The following is a 22,496-nucleotide window of genomic DNA, read 5'->3' on the forward strand; positions in this document are numbered from 1 at the left end:
TAGACTTATATTGTAGACTGCAGCTAATATGACTTGTCTTAGCTATCAACTTTATAATGCATGTACATTTTTTATGGCAAGTACTCATAAAACTTATCTTTATCTTTGCTTTCAGTACCTTTCCCTCTCTCACTGTTGTTTTGGTAGTTTTATTGCTACAGAGATTTTAATTGCTACTTATTTTTCTTCTTACTACCTGTGAGTTTTGGTTAAACATCTGGATTATACCAGATTTTATAAGATTTGTATAAATACATATAGGAAATAATTGTTTGTTATGGCTAGTTATCATTTCTGATTACACCCATATATTAATTTGGAATACCCAGTCTGATAATTATGTTATTCCTAGAGTATACTTATAGTATAAAAGGAAATGTAGACAAATTGTTCTATGCCCAACGCAATACATGAAAATTGATTTTTATGGATAAATCCAAAATAATTCGTATTCTTCTTTACCAATTTTACTGTAATATTCATTTCAATTGTAAAAGAAATGATTTCAAATAATTGTATATTTAATCTTTATACAGTTGTTCTCTGCGGTAATGGTGAGACATACACATGGGGAAGCAATAGCTACGGACAGCTAGGTGTCGGAGACTTGCTCTCGCGAGGCTCGCCAGTGATGATTCGACTACCCCCAAACGTTCGTGTAACACAGGTAGCCTCTGGAAGTAATCACACAGTTTTCCTTACTGCTGGTGGCCAAATATATACATGCGGAGATTTTCAGGTAAGCAGAGCAGCAATTTTTTTTCTTGTTTCAATTTGAAATGGATTGGTATTAAAGTTAACTTTTTTAATCTAATAGCCATGCATTTTCCATCATGAGGCTCAATACTACACAGAGCAAACAGAAATTGTCTAGTTTCTCTTCTTAACTTTTAGTTGTCGTTAACCAAGTACGTTGTTCATTGAGGAGTATTTGTACTTTAGCGTAAAATAATTTAAAAGGTTTAGCAAAATTTCAAAATAAAATTGGGAGCTAGGTTTATTCCTGGCATTCCATGCAACCTTTTTCTCTGGTACATTTAGCAGTATTTATACCTTTGAAATGGTGCTGTAAGGAGCATTTCAAGGAGCGACACAGGTCGAGACCAGAAAAATATTTGTACTTCCGGGGAAAGAGACATTGTTGGAATAGCAAGAATTCAGTTGTGCTAAATTTTCTTATAGATTTTTTTATATATATTATTACTTTTTCCAGAAAGGGCAACTCGGTCGTGTGGCTCCGCAGAGCGATGCAGGAGAAGGCAGTAGCCGAGGACGATGCCCTTGGTATTCGGTTCCAGGCGTCGTTCCTGGCATAGGGCCGAGGTTAGGTCGTCGTGCTACCTGGGTTGGTGCTTCAGCGGATGTCACGTATGTCAAGCTGGATCAGTCTCTCATCAATGCTCATAATCTGAGTGCTGCGTCAGTTGTTGCCAACAGCAATTGTCTAGGTACAGTATTTAAGGTCTTTTTAATCAAACATTACTTTGTGTATATAACGTATTTCAGAAGCATAAAAACATTTTCAATGTAAAATTGTTTTAATATTGTATTTATATATAACATGTTTTATTATAGAGTACATATTATAATGTAGTCATCACCATCTGTTACATTCAATACATAATATATGGTTCTCCAATACACCTCTTCTTATACTGGGTCACTTTGTAGATAATATTTTTTTGTAATTTCTCTATTTACTTCTCTGGTTACCAGAAGCATCACTTTTCTTTCAGTGGTTTTCCTTTTAATTTTTTTTTTCTTTATTTTAAACAACTCTACAACCTCTTCCCCTGATAATGCTGATCATATTCCTAATCATGAATATTACTCCTGAATGTCATCCTTGCTGTTTATACATGTCACATCTACTTCGCTCTCAGCAAGTGAGGCATTATTTTTAGGTATCTAAATCTATAGCAATAGATATATTTACTTACAACCAACATATTTTCCTTTTGTAGTGCTGTTACCCGTCGGCAGTAAAAGAGGAGAAGAGGAAGGTTGGAAGTGCTTGGTGATAAGTCGCTCTGATGGACAATGCAGAAGTTTTTCAACTTTAGATCAGATATGCTTTGCTGGTCATACTGTGTGTTTGGATCCTGTATACAATGTTCTTTGGAGGTAGGGTACACTGCTCTTTCTTTCCTTCTCCTCTTTACGTCTCATTGGCTTATTTTAACCCTTTTGCCCCCCAGGCTATTTGGAACTTTCCAACCCTTATCCCCAAGGGGTTATTTTTTTTCAAGCACATTTTGCAGTATATATTTTTTAAATTGCTCTAACAGCCTTAATTTTTGTCATAGAGAGGTCAGGTTGGTCTCATTCTCTTGGAAAATGCCTGAAGTTTCTCAAAAAATTATCAAAAATATGCAAAAAAAATTGTAAATAGCAGATTTTTGCAAGGACGTACCGGTACGTCCATGGGGGTAAAGGGATGAGTTTTGTGAAACGTACCAGTACGTCCTTTGGGGATAAAAGGGCTAATGTGAGTTGATGCACAGCATTAGCAAGATGAATATTTTTGGTAAACCATTTCGTTTCCTGAGTGTGGAAGGATTTGGTTATAGATTAGAACAATTTGTTAACCGAGAAGCACCACAAACCTAACAATGGTTTTGGCTGCAAGTTCCTATTAGCTTTACTTTATGAACTCTCAAGATGTACCACTTACAACCTTGCTATGTAAAAGTAATATTAAGATATTTTAAGCTTTTTATTCGCCTATTGCATGTAAATCTTGGAAGATAAGTGTTATCGACTGTCATCTGTTGCATAGGCATCTTTGAAGATAAGTGTTATTCATTTGATTAGCTATTGTAATTTAATTTTTAATTCTCTAATATTCTATCTCGCCTCATACCAGCTATGATAACAGCAGCGAGGAGATGAGGTGCTATAATATCGTGGCAGCCGAGGCTCAGAGGCTCACGAACGGTGGACTCCAAGATGGTCTGCGAGACTTGCTCTCTCCCGAGCTATCTCTTCCCATTCTTCCCGAATACCAAGTTTCCCGAGCTCAGGTAAATTGTAAATTCTTCCAATAAAAACATATTTGAACTTGAATTAAAATGACTGTAGGGTGTTTCCAGCTCTTAAAGATATAACTTTTCCTAGTAGAGAAAGATTAATGCATTTTTCATTCATTGTCAAATATCTACCTTATTTTGAAGTAGTCAATGAAAAGCAAGTATCGGTAAGTATTGTAATACTGCACTTAATTTTATGATGAAAATTATATTTCAATCCTTAGTGATATAGATTTTCAGTAAGAATTTTCTTTTTGATGCATTAAAAACACCATTGGGTGATTCATTGCAAAAACAGTATTGGTTGTAAGTGAAAAATAAAGTTAAATAAACCAGTAAAGAATTATAATAACTTGCGGAATAGATATTTGTTTGAGGCTCGAGGCGCGGATGGCAGGTTCATCCTTGCCAAGATTCTTGGACATGTTGTGTCCTACTATGCAAGTGGCATTTTTAGATTTGTTTTAGAAGCGGTTCTTTTGAAAACTATCTAACTTTTATAATGACTTATTAACTTTTATGGTTTTAATTGAATATTCTTTAATTTTTTATATATATAAACTAAATGATATTGGCGTCAATGACCTTAGATGTCAGGATGCCTGAAAACCTTAAATCAATCAATCAATCAACCGTAGAATCCATAGAAAATGGGATATTGTACTGCGCAGTATCATACAGTAACAACGACATTCACCCTCGTTTGAAATAATCTCATTATTTGTAGGTTGCCTTGCACATGCTATCCTGCATTGACACAGTGACGTGGGCTCATGAACACGGACTGACCGTTGTGGACGATGACCCTCACACGGAAGCCACGGTTCGTGTTTATACGAGAGAGGATTTCACCCCTGTCAACAGATTTGAAAGTAGGTGTTTAACACAGTTCAAGATAGAACAGTACATTGTGACTAGATAATGGAAGTCTCTTGAGACAAACACATTATTATTATTATTATTATAATTATTATTATTATTATTATTATTATCATTATTATTATTACTAGCTAAGTTACAACCCTATATGGAAAAGCAGGATGCTATAAGCTCGAGGGCTACAATAGAGAAAAATAGCCTGTTGAGGAAAGGAAATAGGGAAATAAATATTGATCAGTCAATGAGATGAGTAACCCTTTGATATGGATGATTTACAAAATTTTAACCTATATCTGTCATAGTTAGTTATTATCCTCTAAAGCTATTTGAGACATTCATTTAAAAGCTGAACAAGGGCATTTAATTGTACAGTAATTTGTTCAAAATTGGAAGAACGACACCAACAAAGTCCTACGATAATATATTTAACGTCAGCAGTTGTAAGAGTTGGTGAGCAATATCTGAGATTACCTTCGAATTAGTTGTGGAGATCGAAGTTTATTTTGTTTACATTTTCTCAGGTCACGGCGGAGGCTGGGGTTATTCCGGTCACTCGATTGAGGCCATTAGATTCATGTGCGACACGGATGTGTTGGTTGGAGGTTTTGGCCTGTTTGGAGGACGTGGGGAATACATGGGGAAGATCAAGGTAAGCATGCTTTGGCTGTAGTGTTTGTTAATCCTTGAAAAAAATTCAAAATTCCTCCTTAGTTATAGGTCCTGTTGCTTCCTCTGTTTGCCTTATTGATCGCGGAGGTAACAGCAGTAGGGGATTCAGCGTATGAAACTCCATTTGTTGTGGATAAGGGGGTAGGGTGGGCTGTGGCACCCTATAGTCCATTTCTTTTAGCGAGGCATATTTGCACCAACTCGTAGCGGTGCCCTTTTAGCTCGGAAAAGTTTCCTGATCGCTGATTGGTTAGAATTACCTCGTCTAACCAATCAGCGATTAGGAAACTTTTCCGAGCTAAAAGGGCACCGCTGCGAGTCGGTGCAAATATGCCTCGCTAAAAGAAATGGACTATAGTAGTACCAGCCAAATTCGGCTGAATCCCTCGTCAGGCTGGGAGGTGGGGAGAGAGGAAAGGTCCCCTTTTGTTCTTCTGTATGATGTCAGCTAACCCCCCAAAATGGGGTGAAGTGCCTTGCTAAATACAGTAGATAGAATAGTGTCTTTAGACTGACTGGTATAAATGATAGAAAATGAATACTAAGTCGAAATAAAGATTTGCCTTTTATGCTTTTGATATTTTGGTTATCTAAAAATTTAATGAAGAAGAGGCCACCAGATAATCAGAATATCGGCTGTTTATACCTTCATATTGAGTATAAGGCAATCTCATTTACAAATGGATGCCTTTGTTCTAGATCTGTGGTGTGTATGATAAGAGAAGTAGGTTTACTAAGAGGCATCTCGATTTAAATTTTTTTCCCATGTTTAGCATGTCCAGTGGGTTTTATTTTCATTAAAGGAGACATAGATAGCACAAATTTGCATACAGAAAAGTCTTGCAGAAGCAAGGGATAGGTCATTGCCTTTTCCACCTAAGCTATGACCAGGGAGAACCAGATAATGGCTGCTAATGACTCGGTAAATTGGCCAATTCCCTTCCAGTCCCCTTTCTTAACCCTTTTACCCCCAGACTATTTGGAAATTTCCGACCCTTAACCCCCAAGGGTTATTTTTTATTCAAGCACATTTTGCAGTATTTAATTTTCGAATTGCTCTAACAGCCTTAATTTTTGTCATAGAGAGGTCAGGTTGGTCTCATTCTCTTGGAAAATGCCTGAATTTTCTTAAAAAATTATCACAAAAATAAAAAAAAAAATTGCAAATAGCATTTTTTTGCAGGGACGTACCGGTACGTCAATGGGGGTAAAGGGGTGTATTTTGTGAAACGTACCAGTACGTCCTTTGGGGTTAAAAGGGTTAATTTACAAGAACAGTAATGTTGTGATTATGAATGTAAATTGTTATGCTGTGAGTGTGACATGAGCTCTGGCTCCACAGATTACTAGTCCCTGGAATTTTATCTTGCATACCATAACCCTAATATGAAGTCAAGCCAATTTATCTTGCCTTTTTGCACTGTCCATATTTGAGTTATAGGACGGTCATCTCCCTTACAAACACCCTAAAACTCCTGCATGTTTAGATAACCTGATAGAGACGTGATAGATGGTTCAAAAGAAAAATTGAATGCTGTAATGTAATAACATATAAAGATAATGAATTTGGTAAAGTCTTGCACTTATTGGATACCCTAATGCAACCTGTCTTGTAATTATTTGAATACTTGGTGCATGCATGCATGCATATACCAAAGGCACTTCCCCCAATTTTTGGGGGTAGCCGACATCAACAAGAAACAAAACAAAAAAGGGGACCTCTACTCTCTACGTTCCTCCAGCCTAACCAGGGACTCAGCCGAGTTCAGCTGGTACTGCTAGGGTGCCACAGCCCAACCTCCCACATTTCCACCACAGATGAAGCTTCATACTGCTGAGTCCCCTACTGCTGCTACCTCCGCGGTCATCTAAGGCACTGGAGGAAGCAGCAGGGCCTACCGGAACTGCGTCACAATCGCTCGCCATTCATTCCTATTTCTAGCACGCTCTCTTGCCTCTCTCACATCTATCCTCCTATCACCCAGAGCTTTCTTCACACCATCCATCCACCCAAACCTTGGCCTTCCTCTTGTACTTCTCCCATCAACTCTTGCATTCATCACCTTCTTTAGCAGACAGCCATTTTCCATTCTCTCAACATGGCCAAACCATCTCAACACATTCATATCCACTCTAGCCGCTAACTCATTTCTTACACCCGTTCTCACCCTCACCACTTCGTTCCTAACCCTATCAACTCGAGATACACCAGCCATACTCCTCAGACACTTCATCTCAAACACATTCAATTTCTGTCTCTCCATCACTTTCATTCCCCACAACTCTGATCCATACATCACAGTTGGTACAATCACTTTCTCATATAGAACTCTCTTTACATTCATGCCCAACCCTCTATTTTTTACTACTCCCTTAACTGCCCCCAACACTTTGCAACCTTCATTCACTCACTGACGTACATCTGCTTCCACTCCACCATTTGCTGCAACAACAGACCCCAAGTACTTAAACTGATCCACCTCCTCAAGTAACTCTCCATTCAACATGACATTCAACCTTGCACCACCTTCCCTTCTCGTACATCTCATAACCTTACTCTTACCCACATTAACTCTCAACTTCCTTCTCTCACACACCCTTCCAAATTCTGTCACTAGTCGGTCAAGCTTCTCTTCTGTGTCTGCTACCAGTACAGTATCATCCGCAAACAACAACTGATTTACCTCCCATTCATGATCATTCTCGCCTACCAGTTTTAATCCTCGTCCAAGCACTCGAGCATTCACCTCTCTCACCACTCCATCAACATACAAGTTAAACAACCACGGCGACATCACACATCCCTGTCTCGGCCCCACTCTCACCGGAAACCAATCGCTCACTTCATTTCCTATTCTAACACATGCTTTACTACCTTTGTAGAAACTTTTCACTGCTTGCAACAACCTTCCACCAACTCCATATAACCTCATCACATTCCACATTGCTTCCCTATCAACTCTATCATATGCTTTCTCCAGATCCATAAACGCAACATACACCTCCTTACCTTTTGCTAAATATTTCTCGCATATCTGCCTAACTGTAAAAATCTGATTCATACAACCCCTACCTCTTCTAAAACCACCCTGTACTTCCAAGATTGCATTCTCTGTTTTATCCTTAATCCTGTTAATCAGTACTCTACCATACACTTTTCCAACTACACTCAACAAACTAATACCTCTTGAATTACAACTCTTGCACATCTCCCTTACCCTTATATAGTGGTACAATACATGCACAGACCCAATCTACTGGTACCATTGACAACACAAAACACACATTAAACAATCTCACCAACCATTCAATTACAGTCACACCCCCTTCCTTCAACATCTCAGCTTTCACACCATCCATACCAGATGCTTTTCCTACTCTCGTTTCATCTAGTGCTCTCCTCACTTCCTCTATTTGTAATCTCTCTCTCATTCTCATCTCCCATCACTGGCACCTCAACACCTGGAACAGCAATTATATCTGCCTCCCTATCATCCTCAACATTCAGCAAACTTTCAAAATATTCCGCCCACCTTTTCCTTGCCTCCTCTCCTTTTAACAACCTTCTATTTCCATCTTTCACTGTCTCTTCAATTCTTGCGCCGGCCTTCCTTACTCTCTTCACTTCTTTCCCAAACTTCTTCTTATTCTCTTCATATGACTGACCCAGTCCCTGACCCCACCTCAGGTCAGCTGCCCTCTTTGCCTCACGTACCTTGCGCTTTACTTCCACCTTTTTCTCTCTATATTTTTCATACTTCTCTATACTATTACTCTGCAGCCATTCTTCAAAAGCCCTCTTTTTCTCTTCCACTTTTACCTTCACTCCTTCATTCCACCATTCACTGCCCTTCCTCATGCTGCCTCCAACAACCTTCTTGCCACATACATCACTTGCAATCCCAACAAAATTTTCTTTTGCTAACTTCCACTCCTCCTCTAAATTACCAGTTTCTCTTACTCTCACCTCGTCATATGCCATTTTCAACCTTTCCTGATATTTACTTTTTACCCCCGGTTTTATTAGCTCTTCAACCCTCACTAGCTCCCTTTTACATCCACCTACTCTATTCCCCCACTCTTTTGCTACAACTAATTTTCCTTCCACCAAAAAATGATCAGACATACCGTTAGCCATACCCCTAAACACGTGCACGTCTTTCAATCTTCCAAACATTCTTTTAGTTGGTGAAATGTTAATTAGAAAATAATACTATCATCAAAACTTTTTTGGGAAATTTAGTGTAAGGCCATTTGTCGTTTTCTATGTTTTCAATAACTTTAATACAATACTTAGATAAAGAAAATATTTTTCATGTATATAGAATATTACTTATTTTTGCAAATGTAGATTTTAAAAGAACTACTGTACATGTACACTGACACATTTACGTACTTCATTTACTATTGATGAAAATATTCTCATTGTTTTTCAATTATATGCAACCTCTTTGAAGTCTATTATAAGACTTAGCATTTTGTCAATCTATTAGCTTAGTATAACAATTAATATATTCATTGAAATTATTTTTACTGCAGCTGTTTGAACTTGGAATCGAAGGTGGAGACCAGGAAACCGATGGCGATTTACTGGCCGAGACCGAGGAGATGCCTTACGAATGTGGTGCTCGCCAGAAATACCCTATGCTCTTTGATGAGCCTGTGCCAGTCCAGGTATTATTATTATTATTATTATTATTATTATTGTTATTATTATTATTATTATTATTATTATTATTATTATGGAATGCTAAGCTACAACCCTAGTTGGAAAAGCAGAATGCTATAAGCCCAAGGGCCCCAACAGGGAAAATAGCCCAGTGAGGAAAGGAAGTAAGGAAAACTAAAATATTTTAAGAATAGTAACAACATTAAGATAAATATTTCCTATATAAACTATAAAAACTTTAATAAATCAAGAGGAAGAGAAACTAGATAGAACAGTGTGCCTGAGTGTACCCTCAAGCAAGAGGACTCTAACCCAAGATAGTGGAAGACCATGGTACAGAGGCTATGGCACTACCCAAGACTAGAGAACAGTGGTTTGATTTTGGAGTATCTTTCTCCTAGAAGAGCTGCTTACCATAGCTGAAGAGTCTTCTACTATTATATTATATTTAGATGCAAAGGGAATTGAATGATTTGTCCCTGACAGATATAGATGCACTTCATGGTGTTTTATATTCTTAATGCCGATTCATTCATAGCAGAAGACTAAAACTTTTTACATCATAGTTTTGAGAATGAAATTACTCAATGCCTTATTTCCAGACTTAGTTTTATGTATATAGAAAATTGCTAAATCAAGGTATATATTTTTTTTTTCATTTTAGAAAACTCCAATTTGAAATTTGTTCAGTTTTCAGCATTAGATTACAAGCAGCTCAATTTTGATGCATTCTATATTGCATATATTTCATGTTTTTATACTATGTGTATAATGTTCTTTTATAATTTTGAATATTTGTTAACCCTTTCACCCCCAGCACTATTTGGAACTTTCCAACCCTTAACCCCTAGGCATTTTTTTTTTCAAGCACATTTTGCAATATATATATTTTTTTAAATTGCTCTAACAGCCTTAATTTTCGTCATAAAGAGGTAAGGTTGGTCTTATTATTTTGGAAAATGCCTGAAGTTTCTCAAAAAGTTATCAAAAATATGCAAAAAAGTGTAAAAAAACAGTTTTTTGCAAGGACGTACAGGTACGTCCATGTGGGTAAAGGGATGAGTTTTGTGAAACCTACCAGTACGTCCATTGGGGGTAAAAGGGTTAAAATATGAAAAATAAGAGAAAAGGGATTTTGACGAAGGAAAAATCTATTTCTGGGCGAGAGACCTGTGCCGCCCAGTGAAATGCTCCTTAAGCACCATTTCAAAGGAATATAACTGCTAATATTACCAGAGAAAAAATGTAAAGGAATGCTAGGTTGAACTAGCTCGCTCACCTAATGGTGTCGGTATAGACTGGGGCGAAATACCAGAGGTCTCGTACCATTTAGACTTCTCCTCTTCGAAATCCCCCAATAGTGAGGTGCCGTTCAACCTCCCCTGCCTCGCAGACCAGTACTACTAACTCAACCCACGCTTGCCCATCACTCCTTACAGCACCCTTAAGTTTGGGGTCTGAACAGGGGGGGAGCAAATAGGGTGGGTTCACTGGGCGGCACAGGTCTCTCGCCCAGAAATAGATTTTTCCTTCGTCAAAATCCCTTTTCTGGGCTCAATCCCTGTGCCGCGCAGTGAAATAGTACCAGAGAAAACGAACCCAAACTTTATTAACTATACGGGAACGAATAAAAATCAACATAACAAACAGTGGTTTAATCAAAAGTTAACGTAGAAGACGGACGTCTTTAATAACATCAGCATGATAAGGTATAATATCCCAGGAAGGGAAGACAAAAGAACATTAACTTAAAACAAAACCAATTAAGGTCAAACACTGGAACAAATTACATACACTTGAACACTAAAGAAATACAGTTCGTATGGAAGAATAAATTGAACAATGATAATAAAATGGCAATGTTACGAACTAGGAACACCCATGGGTGTGATACAACAAACCGAACTCAGGTAGGAACTGTAAGTGAGGCAGGTAAGAGGAAGAAGGTGGAAGATATAGGATTCAGGGATTAGTTAGAAGGAATTTGTCCGGGGGATACCACGCTCCCTGCAGCTACGGTAGCGAGTTGAAGGGCCTCTAATTGTTTAAGATAGTGCCGCTTGAACACTGAGGGGGATTTCCATCCGGTATATTTAGAGATATCTGTAAAGTTCATATGATGGAAAAAATTTATTGAGGTCGCTACCGCCCGAATGTCGTGGACGTGAGGAAAAGACTCTGGATTGGCCTGTTTAATAAAATACAAGATCTGTTGTCTGATCCCTTTCAAAGTTATAGTCCCTCCCCGCTCCCTGATGAACAAGGGTCCCGAGGTCTTATAGGAAGTCCTTGATAGAAAGGACTTTAGAGTGGTAACCGGGCATAGGGAAGGATCCTGAAGGAAAGGGATGATTTTCCAGGAGGACCATCTATTCTGAGGGTCTTCATTTTTGGCCAAGAAGACCTTGTCTGGGGAGAGGAGGACCTCTCCTGACGGAAGGAACTCTATGTGGCCTGGATCCCTTGATAAGGCAGCTAATTCCAAAATCCTGGCGCCAGATGCCAAACTCACGAGAAAGAGAGTTTTCCTGAGTAGAGGGATATACTCACATGAATCGTTGACGGTTTCTGACGCTAGTTTAAGAACATCATTGAGAAACCAGGAAATCGGGCTAGGACGAGAAGATGGTCTCAGTCTGGCACAGGCTCTTGGGATCGAAGCTAGCAATGAATCTGTTAGATCTATATTAAAGCCGATTAGAAAAATCTTCTTCAAGGCAGACTTGATGGTAGTAATAGTGTTGGCTGCTAAGCCCTACTCAAACAAGGTTCTGAAAAAGGTTACCGTTAGGTTTAGTGTCATAAAGTCAGTACTAGAATCTTTCAAAAACTTAGCTAGTTTTTTGACCGCTGAGTCATATTGACGAAGAGTGGAGTCTCTCTTGTCAGATTCTAAAAATAAAGTATTCTGGGGGTCTATGTTAGCCCCTTTGTGTGCCGCAAACTTCATGAAGTCCATAAAGTTAGGGTGGTCTGAATGTTTGAGGAAGCGAACACAGTGCACGTTTGTACTATCTGGGTCAAAGTCGGGTTGGGAATCTGGTGAGGGTGGAGATTCAGCTCCAGTAAAAGAGGAAACCAATTGCTCTTGGGCCAATTGGGGGCCACCAGGGCTACTTGACCTTTGAAGGTTCGAAGTTTGTCCAGCACTTTCATCAGTAGGTTCACCGGTGGGAAAAGGTAAATCCTTTCCCAGGCGTTCCAGTCGAGAGACATGGCATCCGTGGCGTAAGCCCGAGGGTCCAGGTTGGGGGCCACATAACATTTCAGCTTGTGGTTGGATTCCGTCGCGAAGAGGTCTACCTGGAGATCCGGCACTTGGAAGAGGATCCATTGAAAGGATTTGCGATCTAGTGACCATTCTGACTCCAACGGTACCGTCCTGGAGAGTGCGTCTGCCACAACGTTCCGAACTCCAGCCAGATGAACGGCGGATAGGTGCCATTGGTTTGAGGCCGCCAGGGAGAAGATTGCCACCATCACGTGATTGATGGGACCTGACTTGGAGCCCCCTCTGTTTAGACAACGGACTATGACTTCGTTGTCGAGGACTATCCTCAGATGTTGTTTCTTGGCCGGGGAAAGACGTTTCAAGGTTAGTAAGACAGCCATGGCCTCCAGGACGTTTATGTGAAATTGCTGGAACATTGTGGACCAAAGGCCCTGAACTTTCCTGTGTTGGGAGTAGCCTCCCCAACCTGATAGGGAGGCATCCGTGTGGATGACTATCCTTGGAGGGGGGTACTGCAACGGAACCGATTTTGATAGGCTCTTGGCGGTTGTCCATGGGAGAAGCCTCTTCCGAAGAATGGGAGGAAGGCGTGTCTTCTTGTCCCGACGTTTGGTGTTCGCTCTGGAGCGCCAAACTCGGTTGATGTCTTTCAGTTTCGCTTTCAGAAGGAGGTCTGTCACTGAAGCGAATTGTAGGGACCCTAGAATCCTCTCCTGGTTCCTTCTGGAAGTTACCTTTTCCCCGAGAAAGCGTTTGGTATTTTTCGCAATCTCTATCCTCTTGGACCTGGGGAGACATAGAGTGTGAGAACGTAGGTCCCACCGTAATCCCAGCCACTGAAATTTGGTCTTTGGTGTCAGACGAGACTTTCCGAAGTTTATCTGGAATCCCAGAAACTGAAGATATTGGATCACCTTGTTTGTTGCCTTGAGACAATCCTCGACGTTGTCTGACCAGATTAGCCAATCGTCCAGGTATGCGACGACTTGGATTCCGTGGGATCGGAGTTCCTGAATGACCGATTCCGCCAGTTTCGTGAAGATTCTGGGCGCGATGTTGAGCCCGAAAGGCATCACTTTGAACGTGTAAGCCTTGTCGTCCAGTCTGAATCCTAGGAATGGGCGGAAGTGTCTCGCTATTGGAACGTGATAGTAAGCATCGGTAAGATCGATGGAGGTGGTGACGGCCCCACGGGGAAGCAAGGTTCGCACCTGCGAGACGGTAAGCATGTGAAACCTGTCGCATTGAATGGACAAGTTTAGTCGAGACAGATCGAGGATGACCCTTCGGCTGTCGGAGTCTTTCTTCGGAACGCTGAATAAGCGACCTTGAAACTTCAGATATTTTGTTTCCTTGATCGCGTTCTTGCGAAGAAGATCTTGGGTAAACAAAAGTAGGTCCGGTGTCGAGGGTTGATGGAATCTGTTCGGTGGAGGAGGCCCTTCTATCCAACTCCACCCCAGGCCCTTGGAGATTATGCTGAAGGCCCAAGGACTGAATTTCCAGCGACTCCGGAACACATAAAGTCTCCCTCCTACCTGAAGACCGTCAGTAGTTGGAGGTTTTACCGCCTCGGCCACCACGTGACCCTTTTCCACGGGAGAAATATCTCCCTTTGCTTCTGTTCTGAAAAGAACCCCTCGAACCGGGGCCCCTGCAGAGAAAATCCTTTTTTATGTACAGACTAGTTAAGGATATCAATTTAGGAAAGCATTAAGAACAACTAATGTGATATAAGACAGTTCTAAAAATGCGTAAATCTTTTACAGGCCAACAAGTGGTACGTAGCATGGGCTCGCGTCAGCGGGCCAAGTAGTGACTGCGGTTCGTCCGGTCAAAGCATGGTCACCACCGAAGATCAGTGAGTTCTTATAATATGGTTTGATTCTATTTCTTTTCTTGAGAGAGCACTACTATATCCTTGCAACTTTCATCTTGTTTTTAGTGCTCTGTTGTAGAAAGTACTAAATATTCTGAACCTTGTTACTCTGAGACTTAAATGTGATGTATTGACACACACACACACACACACACACAAACACACACGCACAAAAACACACACACGCACAAAAACACACACACACACGCACAAAAACACACACACGCACAAAAACACACACACACACGCACAAAAACATACACACACACGCACAAAAACATACACACACACGCACAAAAACACACACACACACTCTCTCTCTCTCTCTCTCTCTCTCTCTCTCTCTCTCTCTCTCTCTCTCTCTCTCTCTCTCTCTCTCTCTCTCTCATTTAGCACATCTTTCCTCTCAATCAAAAATTGGAAAAAGATGCAAATCAAACTGTCAAAATCACGTTAGAATGTTGTAGTATTGTATTCCGATAACCATACAAAGATCAGTACATATACTAAATAGTTAATAATTGTACGGTTAGAATTATAACCTTCTGATGCTTTCTTTTTTATGTTATTTCAGAGTCATATTTTACTTCAAGTCATCCAAAAAATCAAATAATGGAACCGACGTCAATGCAGGTCAGATTCCACAACTCTTATATCGCATAACATCGCAAGAAGGATCCGTAACGCCGCGTCCAACTCACGACACGTCAGAACCGGCCCCTATTCTCTCGAAAGGTTTCTTCATGACTGTGAGGAATGTAAGTTGAGAATTGAAGTGACTGCATAGGTTTAGTTGATAAAGTTCATACATTGAGAAAATTGAATTAGAGTTAAACTGTATGATGTACATGTTCTTTTGAAGGTCTCATTTAGTCCATGCGGCTACTGCTAAATGAAAATCAAATCTTGTTTATTTTCATAATTATTTCTCACATTTCTGTGACATGCTTGTACAGCTGTCCTAAAAATCATTTGAAGATACTTTCTAGGTGTAGTTTCAAATGATAAAAATACTTCATAGTTTAAACCATGACAACTTTTACGAGAATGTTTATTTCTACTGTTTATCGTATTTGAAATAAGTTGAACTGTTTTATGGGTGTAATTTACTGTCAATATATACAATAGCTTTGAATTGAAATTCAGAATATGTTGTAGGATCTTTATTCTTTTTAGTATTGTAACATATTACCCTCTTGTTATGCAGTGAATAGATAATTTAGCATATCTAAAAACCTTCAAATTTATATTCCAGGATGTATTTCAATCCTTGCTGGATTTGCTTGGCTGGGCCTGGGCAACTTTGAGATCTTGCGTCGGAGAGGTGAGTATGGTTTCTCGTTTCACATTTTATTCCAGGACTGGGTAAAGTAATTTTTTTGATACTGTGCGAAGCACCCTTTCATATGTCTCCCAGACACAAATACAATAGGTAATGCTCTAAATCAATAGTGGTAACTGAGAGGCAAGGTGAATGCAACTAACTTTATTTCAACAGACAGCGAGCTTATATACAAGAGCCTTCAATGGAAAAAGGTCACAATAATTTAAACATATCAATTCATGAAAGGACAGGCTTAAGCTAGTTCTGTTAACAGTGAGGTGTAGAGTGAGATATACAATAAAAAAAATAGTTACAGAGTACAAGTGTGTGTGAAACACACAGGTACAATACTGTCCTTTGGGTTACTTAAACCAAACAACACCAATGTTTCTTTCTATAAGGTTACAATTAAGTCTTTATTTCATTTGAAAAAATACACCTTCATCTTTGCATTGGGCTTTTATTAACATCTGAAATACTTGTAGTAGCCATTCACTAATTACATAAAGACAAGTTGCTAATGGGAAGGGGTAAAATGTCACGAGATCTATGTCCTATCCCTAATCCTCATCATAAATCTGCCATTTATTTAGCTGGTTTTATTTACATAAGAAGTCACTCAAGCCCTTAGAATCAGTAGATGCAAGAGCATACATACAATATACAGTTTACACTCCAAGAAGTACAATTTTTTTTTCTGGAAGTATATTTATAAATACTTCACTTTAAAAGGTTGAATGATGTTAAGTTTTGTTGACTATATTCATTTCTTTCCTTAAAATATGGTGATCCTAAACTGCAAAATCTCAGTATGCAAAGATTGTATTAGCAAAATTCCTGCATGTCAGAAGGTCAATCTGCACTATATGTTAAAGCTTTTATTGAAAGAGAGAATGCATTTTAATAAAGATATACAAATAGTAATTTCTTCTGTATTAATTTTGATTTAAGTGAATTTATTTTTATCTAGAAATTATTTTTCCATACATTATCAAGTGGTATTGAATTTATTTTAATATATATTTCTTTCCTTAATGCTTTTAGCAAGTGAGTCATGCTGGCAGTCAAGGTTCAAGTCCTACTGTTGCCATGTTAGACCTTCAACGACTCGTGTACATCTGTTGTGCTTGTTTGCGTCTACTGAGGATTTACATCAATGAGGTCTATCCAAATTCAGGTAAGAGCCATGTCATAATGGTTTCCAGTATACAGTTGTATGTAATTCAATACTCCCTTTTACCCCTAGGCTATTTGGAACTTTCCAACCCTTAACCCCCAGGCCTTTTTTTTTTCCAAGCACATTTTGCAATATATATTTTTTTAAATTGCTCTAACAGCCTTAATTTTCATCATAGAGAGGTCAGATTGGTCTCATTCTTTTGGAAAATGCCTGAAGTTTCTCATAAAGTCATAAAAAATATGCCAAAAAAATGTAAATAGCAGTTTTTTGCAAGGACGTACCAGTACGTCCATGGGGGTAAAGGGATGAGTTTTGTGAAACGTACCAGTACGTCCATTGGGGGTAAAAGGGTTAAATTTTGAAATATTTCCAAATTCTTTTTGGGTCAGGTAGTTTTGGTTCTGGAACTTTAAACCACTGCCAGACTTTTCAACTCTTTGTGGTCCAATTTATATTATGTAATTATTTGAAATCAGAGGATTTTCACATACTTTTGGTTCTGGAACTTTAACCACTGGCAGGCTTTTCAACTCTTTGTACTCCTGTTTATATTACCTAATTCTTTGAAGTGAGAGGATTTTCAGGATACTAGCATTATTTCATTATTCCTTCCATTCCAAATTTAAAATACCTGTTTTCATCTTCCATATCTTCCATATCCTTTTGTTCCCTTCAAATTTAATTTACATTTTGTATCCTGAGCTACAATATCATTCTAGATATTTTCTCTGTTCTTTGCCATTTTGAGATTTGGATTATAATCCACCAGACTCTTCTTTGTTCTTACTGGCCACCTTTTATTCCTTTTCTCTGTGTACGTCTCTTAAGTGCCAGATATGAAAGGCTATTTCTCTTAATTCCTTTACCATACATCTTTATAATACTGTATATACTTTTTCCAATGCCACTCCATATACCTTTCCTGCATTTTCTATGCCTTCTCTGGATGGTCCCTACCTACCTTTTTGATTTTATATCGTTTGCAAATTTAAAACATATCACAATATTATCTCTATTTTATCACAGTACGTGTCTTGAGGAGTAACGGAGAGAAAGGATGCCTGGCCGAAAGTGTGGCTGATGTCAGAGGCCTTCTTCGTCAAATGCTCTCAGATCCTATACCGACTCCATATGTAAACCGCAAAGGGAAGATGAGAAATGGTAGAGGTAGGTAGTGTATATTATTATTATTATTATTATTATTATTATTATTATTATTATTATTATTATTACTAGCCAAGCTACAACCCTAGTTGGAAAAGTAAGATTTTATAAGCCCAAGGGCTCCAACATGGAAAAATAGCCCAGTGATGAAAGGAAAGAAGGAAATAAATAAACGATATAAGAAGTAATGAAAAATTAAAATATTTTACAAAACATTAACAAAGTTAAAACGGATAATTCATATATAGACTATAAAAAGACTTATGTTAGCCCGTTCAACATGAAAACATTCGCTGCAAGTTTGAACTTTTAAAGTTCTATCTTCTGGATTTTTATTTTGTATGGAGGTTCTGGCACTAACCAAGACTAGAAAAGAGCTGCTTACCATAGCTAAAGTCTCTTCTACCCCTAACTTGTTGGTATATAGCCACTGAGCATTACAATAGCTACCCACTTATGTGAGAGCTATAATGTGTAGTATGCATAGTGTTATCAAATGTTTAAGGGAAGAATGTGCAAGGAATATGCCAGATTATACAGTGTATGTGAAGGTACAGAAAATAGTCTTATCCAGAGAAGGATCCAACATTAAAGTGTCAAGCTAGTACATAAAGGATCCTTAATCACTAGACAGTACTGTATTACAATGGATGGCAGTTGCCTTGAAAAACCTACTAGCTTTTGCTGTTGGAGAAATCATTATTAATGTTATTAGTACTAAATGATCCAGTGTAACTTGTAAAAATCTTTTATAATGAAAAGGGTAGATAATCAATATAATGAAGATGAAATATTGTATAAAGAAATCTTAGGGATTGGGACATTATCTTTTCAAATTTTACCCGAAGAGTTTAAGGGAAGGCGGTAACTCCCTACCTCCAGCAGAGAGCTATGTAAAAATGTACATAAATGTTGTATAAAGACAGGCAACACCGATAATATCTGGCTACAGTATATCCCTAATTCCTCACCTCTAGCTACCAATTTATACTAACCAGATAGAGAATCTTGTGTATACTGCTTATAGTTGAAAGAATCTCGCATTGCATATACAGTGTGACTTGAATTAGTACGTTACATTCTAAACTGAGGATGTCATACAGGTCAAAAAAGCATCAGTTTACTTATCCAGTATCTTTCTTTGCTTTTCTACTAAGTAGATATTTACATTTGTAAGACAGGATTTTTTGTTTGGTAAAAGAGGTCGTTAAGCATCAATTTATATATCCAGTATTTTTCTTTGCTTTCCAGACTAAAGAGATATTTGCATGTCTAAGACAAGATTTTTCGCTTTGGTAAAAGCTATTTTCGTTTAATGAATTCAGTGTTTTGGATACGAGTCGGTGCTTTTTAGTGAGGTCCCCTTTCTCTCGATTTCAATTGGTTGCAGTTATCTACAATCTAGAGCAAAGCTTTATACTGAATAAGTTTGGCGAGAGATCTGTTGTAATACCCATACTGACAGATCAACTAATATCAAGAGTATGTTTGGTCACATAAAGATCTAAGCGTAAGGTTATCTACCGTAATTTTTATAAAAGAAACTGTACTGAAAAAAAAAGCACAATTAATAAAATATTAAATATATACAATAAAGATTTTATGTACTAAATATGAATTAACTAATGTCAGATACAGTATTAGTAAGGTGATGTACTGGTATCAAAATGATAAGCAATATTAATATTCTATGGAACATAATGTCTAGTTTTTAATTTTTGTGTATATTCTGATATCTTGAGAAGGAATTATGGGATCATTGATACTTTAGAAGAAATTAAATACAAGCCTTGATTTCCTCAAATTAAAAGATTTATATTGTATTTACCTTCTATTTTGAAATGTCTAAAACTTATTTTGCTGTTATCTGGTTAGTGTTGATTATTTTTTCTTTGGCAGAAGTTGGACCCTTGACGCGAATGGTGGTTTCGGTCCTAGACGAGTGCCACAAGACATTCGTGTCGTGCTTTCACGCTTTCTATCCAACGGGGCAGTTGAAGTGGGCATGTTTGTGTGACCTGCTTTTCTCGAGAGATACTATTTCTAAGGTGAGTTGTAAGATTTTCTTCCCAAACCATCATCATCATCTCCTACACCTATTGACACAAAGTGGTTCAGTTAGATTTCACCAGTCATCTCTCATCTTGAGCTTTCAATTCAATACTTCTCCATTCATCATGTACTTTGCACTTCATAGTCCTCAGCCATGTAGGCTTGGGTCTTCTAACTCTTCTAGTGCCTTGTGGAGCCCAGCTGAATGTTTGGTGAACTAATCTCTCTTGGGAGTGCAAAAAGTGTGCCCAAACCATCTTTAGCCATCAGATAAGTAAAATCACCCAAAAAGCAGCTGATGCATTATGAAGTTCGTATGTGGAAATAAATGAAATCTTTGTTTTATTAAGCGTCCTTGTGGATTTACGGAGATGGCATACCCCATTCATTCAATAGTCACTCAATAGTTATCACGATAGAAAAGATTATGGAGGTTGATTTTGACCATAATTTTTCATTAGTGGTGTCTTAACCCTTTTACCCCCAGGCTATTTGGAACTTTCCAACCCTTAACCCCAAGGCGTTTTTCTTTCAAGCACATTTTGCAATTTATATTTTTTTAAATTGCTCTAACAGCCTTAATTTTCGTCATAGGGAGGTTAGGCTGGTCTCATTCTTTTGGGAAAGGTCTGGAGTTTCTCATAAAGTTATCAAAAATATGCTAAAATAATGTAAATAGCAGTTTTTTGCAAGGACGTACCAGTACGTCCATTGGGGGTAAAAGGGTTATGACATTCGTGAACTTTGTAATTCAACATTTTTTCTAATTTTTATTAGATATAAAGTATTTATTATGAACACACTGGAAATGCACTAGTCAATTTTTCATAAATATACTGTATATTAAAAAGCTGCCAAGATGAAGAAATTATAAACTTACTTTTCACACATCTTAAAAATACAGTTTTATAGCTTTATCATTATATCGTTAGCGATATATTTAATGAAGAGTCAAAATTTGTAAAAGACTTTTTCCAACAGATACATATTTCGTTTTAAGTTCTGTATGAAATGTCAGACTTTTTCCAACAGATACATATTTCGTATTAAGTTCTGTATGAAATGTCAAACTTTTTCCAACAGATACATATTTCGTTTCAAGTTCTGTATGAAATGTCAGACTTTTTCCAACAGATACATACTGTATTTCGTTTTAAGTTCTACATGAAATGTCAAGTTGATAAATACATGACATTTTCCCCTTAATGTAATGGGACCCTATATCCTTTTTTATAAACTACAGTTCTCTTTTTCTGTTTACTTGAACAGGGAATAGAGGAAAGCCACGATAGTGATCGGCTACTGAGTGCCGTCTTGGCGTCTCTGTGTTCGCCAACAGTAAAGCTTAGAGCGACTTTTCCAATTCTATCGGAGTCTGATTCAGAACTAGCACACCGACCATCGCCAGCAGACAATGCAGCCCTTTCAACTCTACAACCTGGAGATCTTTATCGATATCCCCTCTTGGTAGAACACATGACGTGTAAAACCCACGTAAGTTATTATTATTATTGTTGTTATTATTATTATTATTATTATTATTATTATTATTATTATTATTATTATTATTATTATTATTGTTATTACTAGCTAAGCTACAACCCTAGTTGGAAAAGCTAGATGCTATAAGCCAGAGGGCTCCAATAAGGAAAATAGCCCAGTTAGAACAATAAATAAGGAAAGAAATAGAAGTATATAGGCCACAAGAGGTAATGAATAAGAATATAAAATATCTTAAGATCAGTAACGTTAACATAGATCTGTCGTATATTAATAATTTAGGATTGTTAATGAAGTACAGTACGTATTTTGTCATTTTTATACTGTGTTAGTATAATTTTCTACATAAAGGCAATGAAGTGTTTAGGTATTATAGTATTTCCTTTCATTTCTAAGATTGACAATGGTGGAAGCGTGGTTTGGACTTTCCGGGAAGTGCTAGACCGCTTGCTAGGAGTCGTTTGTGGAAGCGTGCGTCAGGCTCTGCGAGGGGAGAGAGTTACACCCCTTCCTGCTCTTGTACATAACACCTGCCTTTTGTTGGCTGCGACCGTAGCGGAACTCTCTGCAGAGACAAACTCAGTTGAGGTAGGTATTTTTGTCTAAATACTGGTTTAAGAATTATGTAAAGTTATCTAAAATTAGAATAATTTTACACTAAGCTATTATTTGCACTGAATAGTTGTAAGATTGTCCTGATGATTTTTTCTATTTATATTAATGAGCCACCCTAACAGTACCAGCCGAACTCGGTTGAGTCCCTTGTCAGGCTGGGAGGAACATAGAGAGGAGACGTCCCCTTTTTTGTTTCAATTGTTTGATATCGGCTAACCCCCAAAATTGGGGGAAGTCCTTGGTATATGTATATATTAAAAGATTTGGAATTCATACCTTATTTTATAAACTGAGTCCAAGAACA

The 22,496-nt window shown here is 38.0% G+C and overlaps 1 protein-coding gene across 12 annotated transcripts in view; it reads left to right on the forward strand.

The window, feature by feature from the left end:
• Nucleotides 1–22,496, forward strand: part of hiw (highwire) — a 171,481-nt gene that overhangs the window by 50,338 nt on the left and 98,647 nt on the right. For all 12 annotated transcript variants that reach the window (XM_068385984.1, XM_068385985.1, XM_068385986.1 and 9 more), the window contains 15 exons: nucleotides 537–739; nucleotides 1,214–1,448; nucleotides 1,965–2,124; nucleotides 2,867–3,023; nucleotides 3,757–3,901; nucleotides 4,430–4,557; nucleotides 9,117–9,251; nucleotides 14,248–14,339; nucleotides 14,932–15,115; nucleotides 15,613–15,681; nucleotides 16,726–16,858; nucleotides 17,888–18,028; nucleotides 19,925–20,073; nucleotides 21,347–21,571; nucleotides 21,974–22,165. In XM_068385984.1, the coding sequence (XP_068242085.1) occupies nucleotides 537–739; nucleotides 1,214–1,448; nucleotides 1,965–2,124; nucleotides 2,867–3,023; nucleotides 3,757–3,901; nucleotides 4,430–4,557; nucleotides 9,117–9,251; nucleotides 14,248–14,339; nucleotides 14,932–15,115; nucleotides 15,613–15,681; nucleotides 16,726–16,858; nucleotides 17,888–18,028; nucleotides 19,925–20,073; nucleotides 21,347–21,571; nucleotides 21,974–22,165 (2,348 nt within the window). The remainder of the gene's footprint in view (nucleotides 1–536; nucleotides 740–1,213; nucleotides 1,449–1,964; nucleotides 2,125–2,866; nucleotides 3,024–3,756; nucleotides 3,902–4,429; nucleotides 4,558–9,116; nucleotides 9,252–14,247; nucleotides 14,340–14,931; nucleotides 15,116–15,612; nucleotides 15,682–16,725; nucleotides 16,859–17,887; nucleotides 18,029–19,924; nucleotides 20,074–21,346; nucleotides 21,572–21,973; nucleotides 22,166–22,496) is intronic.

The sequence above is a fragment of the Palaemon carinicauda genome, chromosome 13 (genome assembly GCF_036898095.1).
Source record: "Palaemon carinicauda isolate YSFRI2023 chromosome 13, ASM3689809v2, whole genome shotgun sequence".
In the NCBI taxonomy this organism is placed as follows: domain Eukaryota; kingdom Metazoa; phylum Arthropoda; class Malacostraca; order Decapoda; family Palaemonidae; genus Palaemon; species Palaemon carinicauda.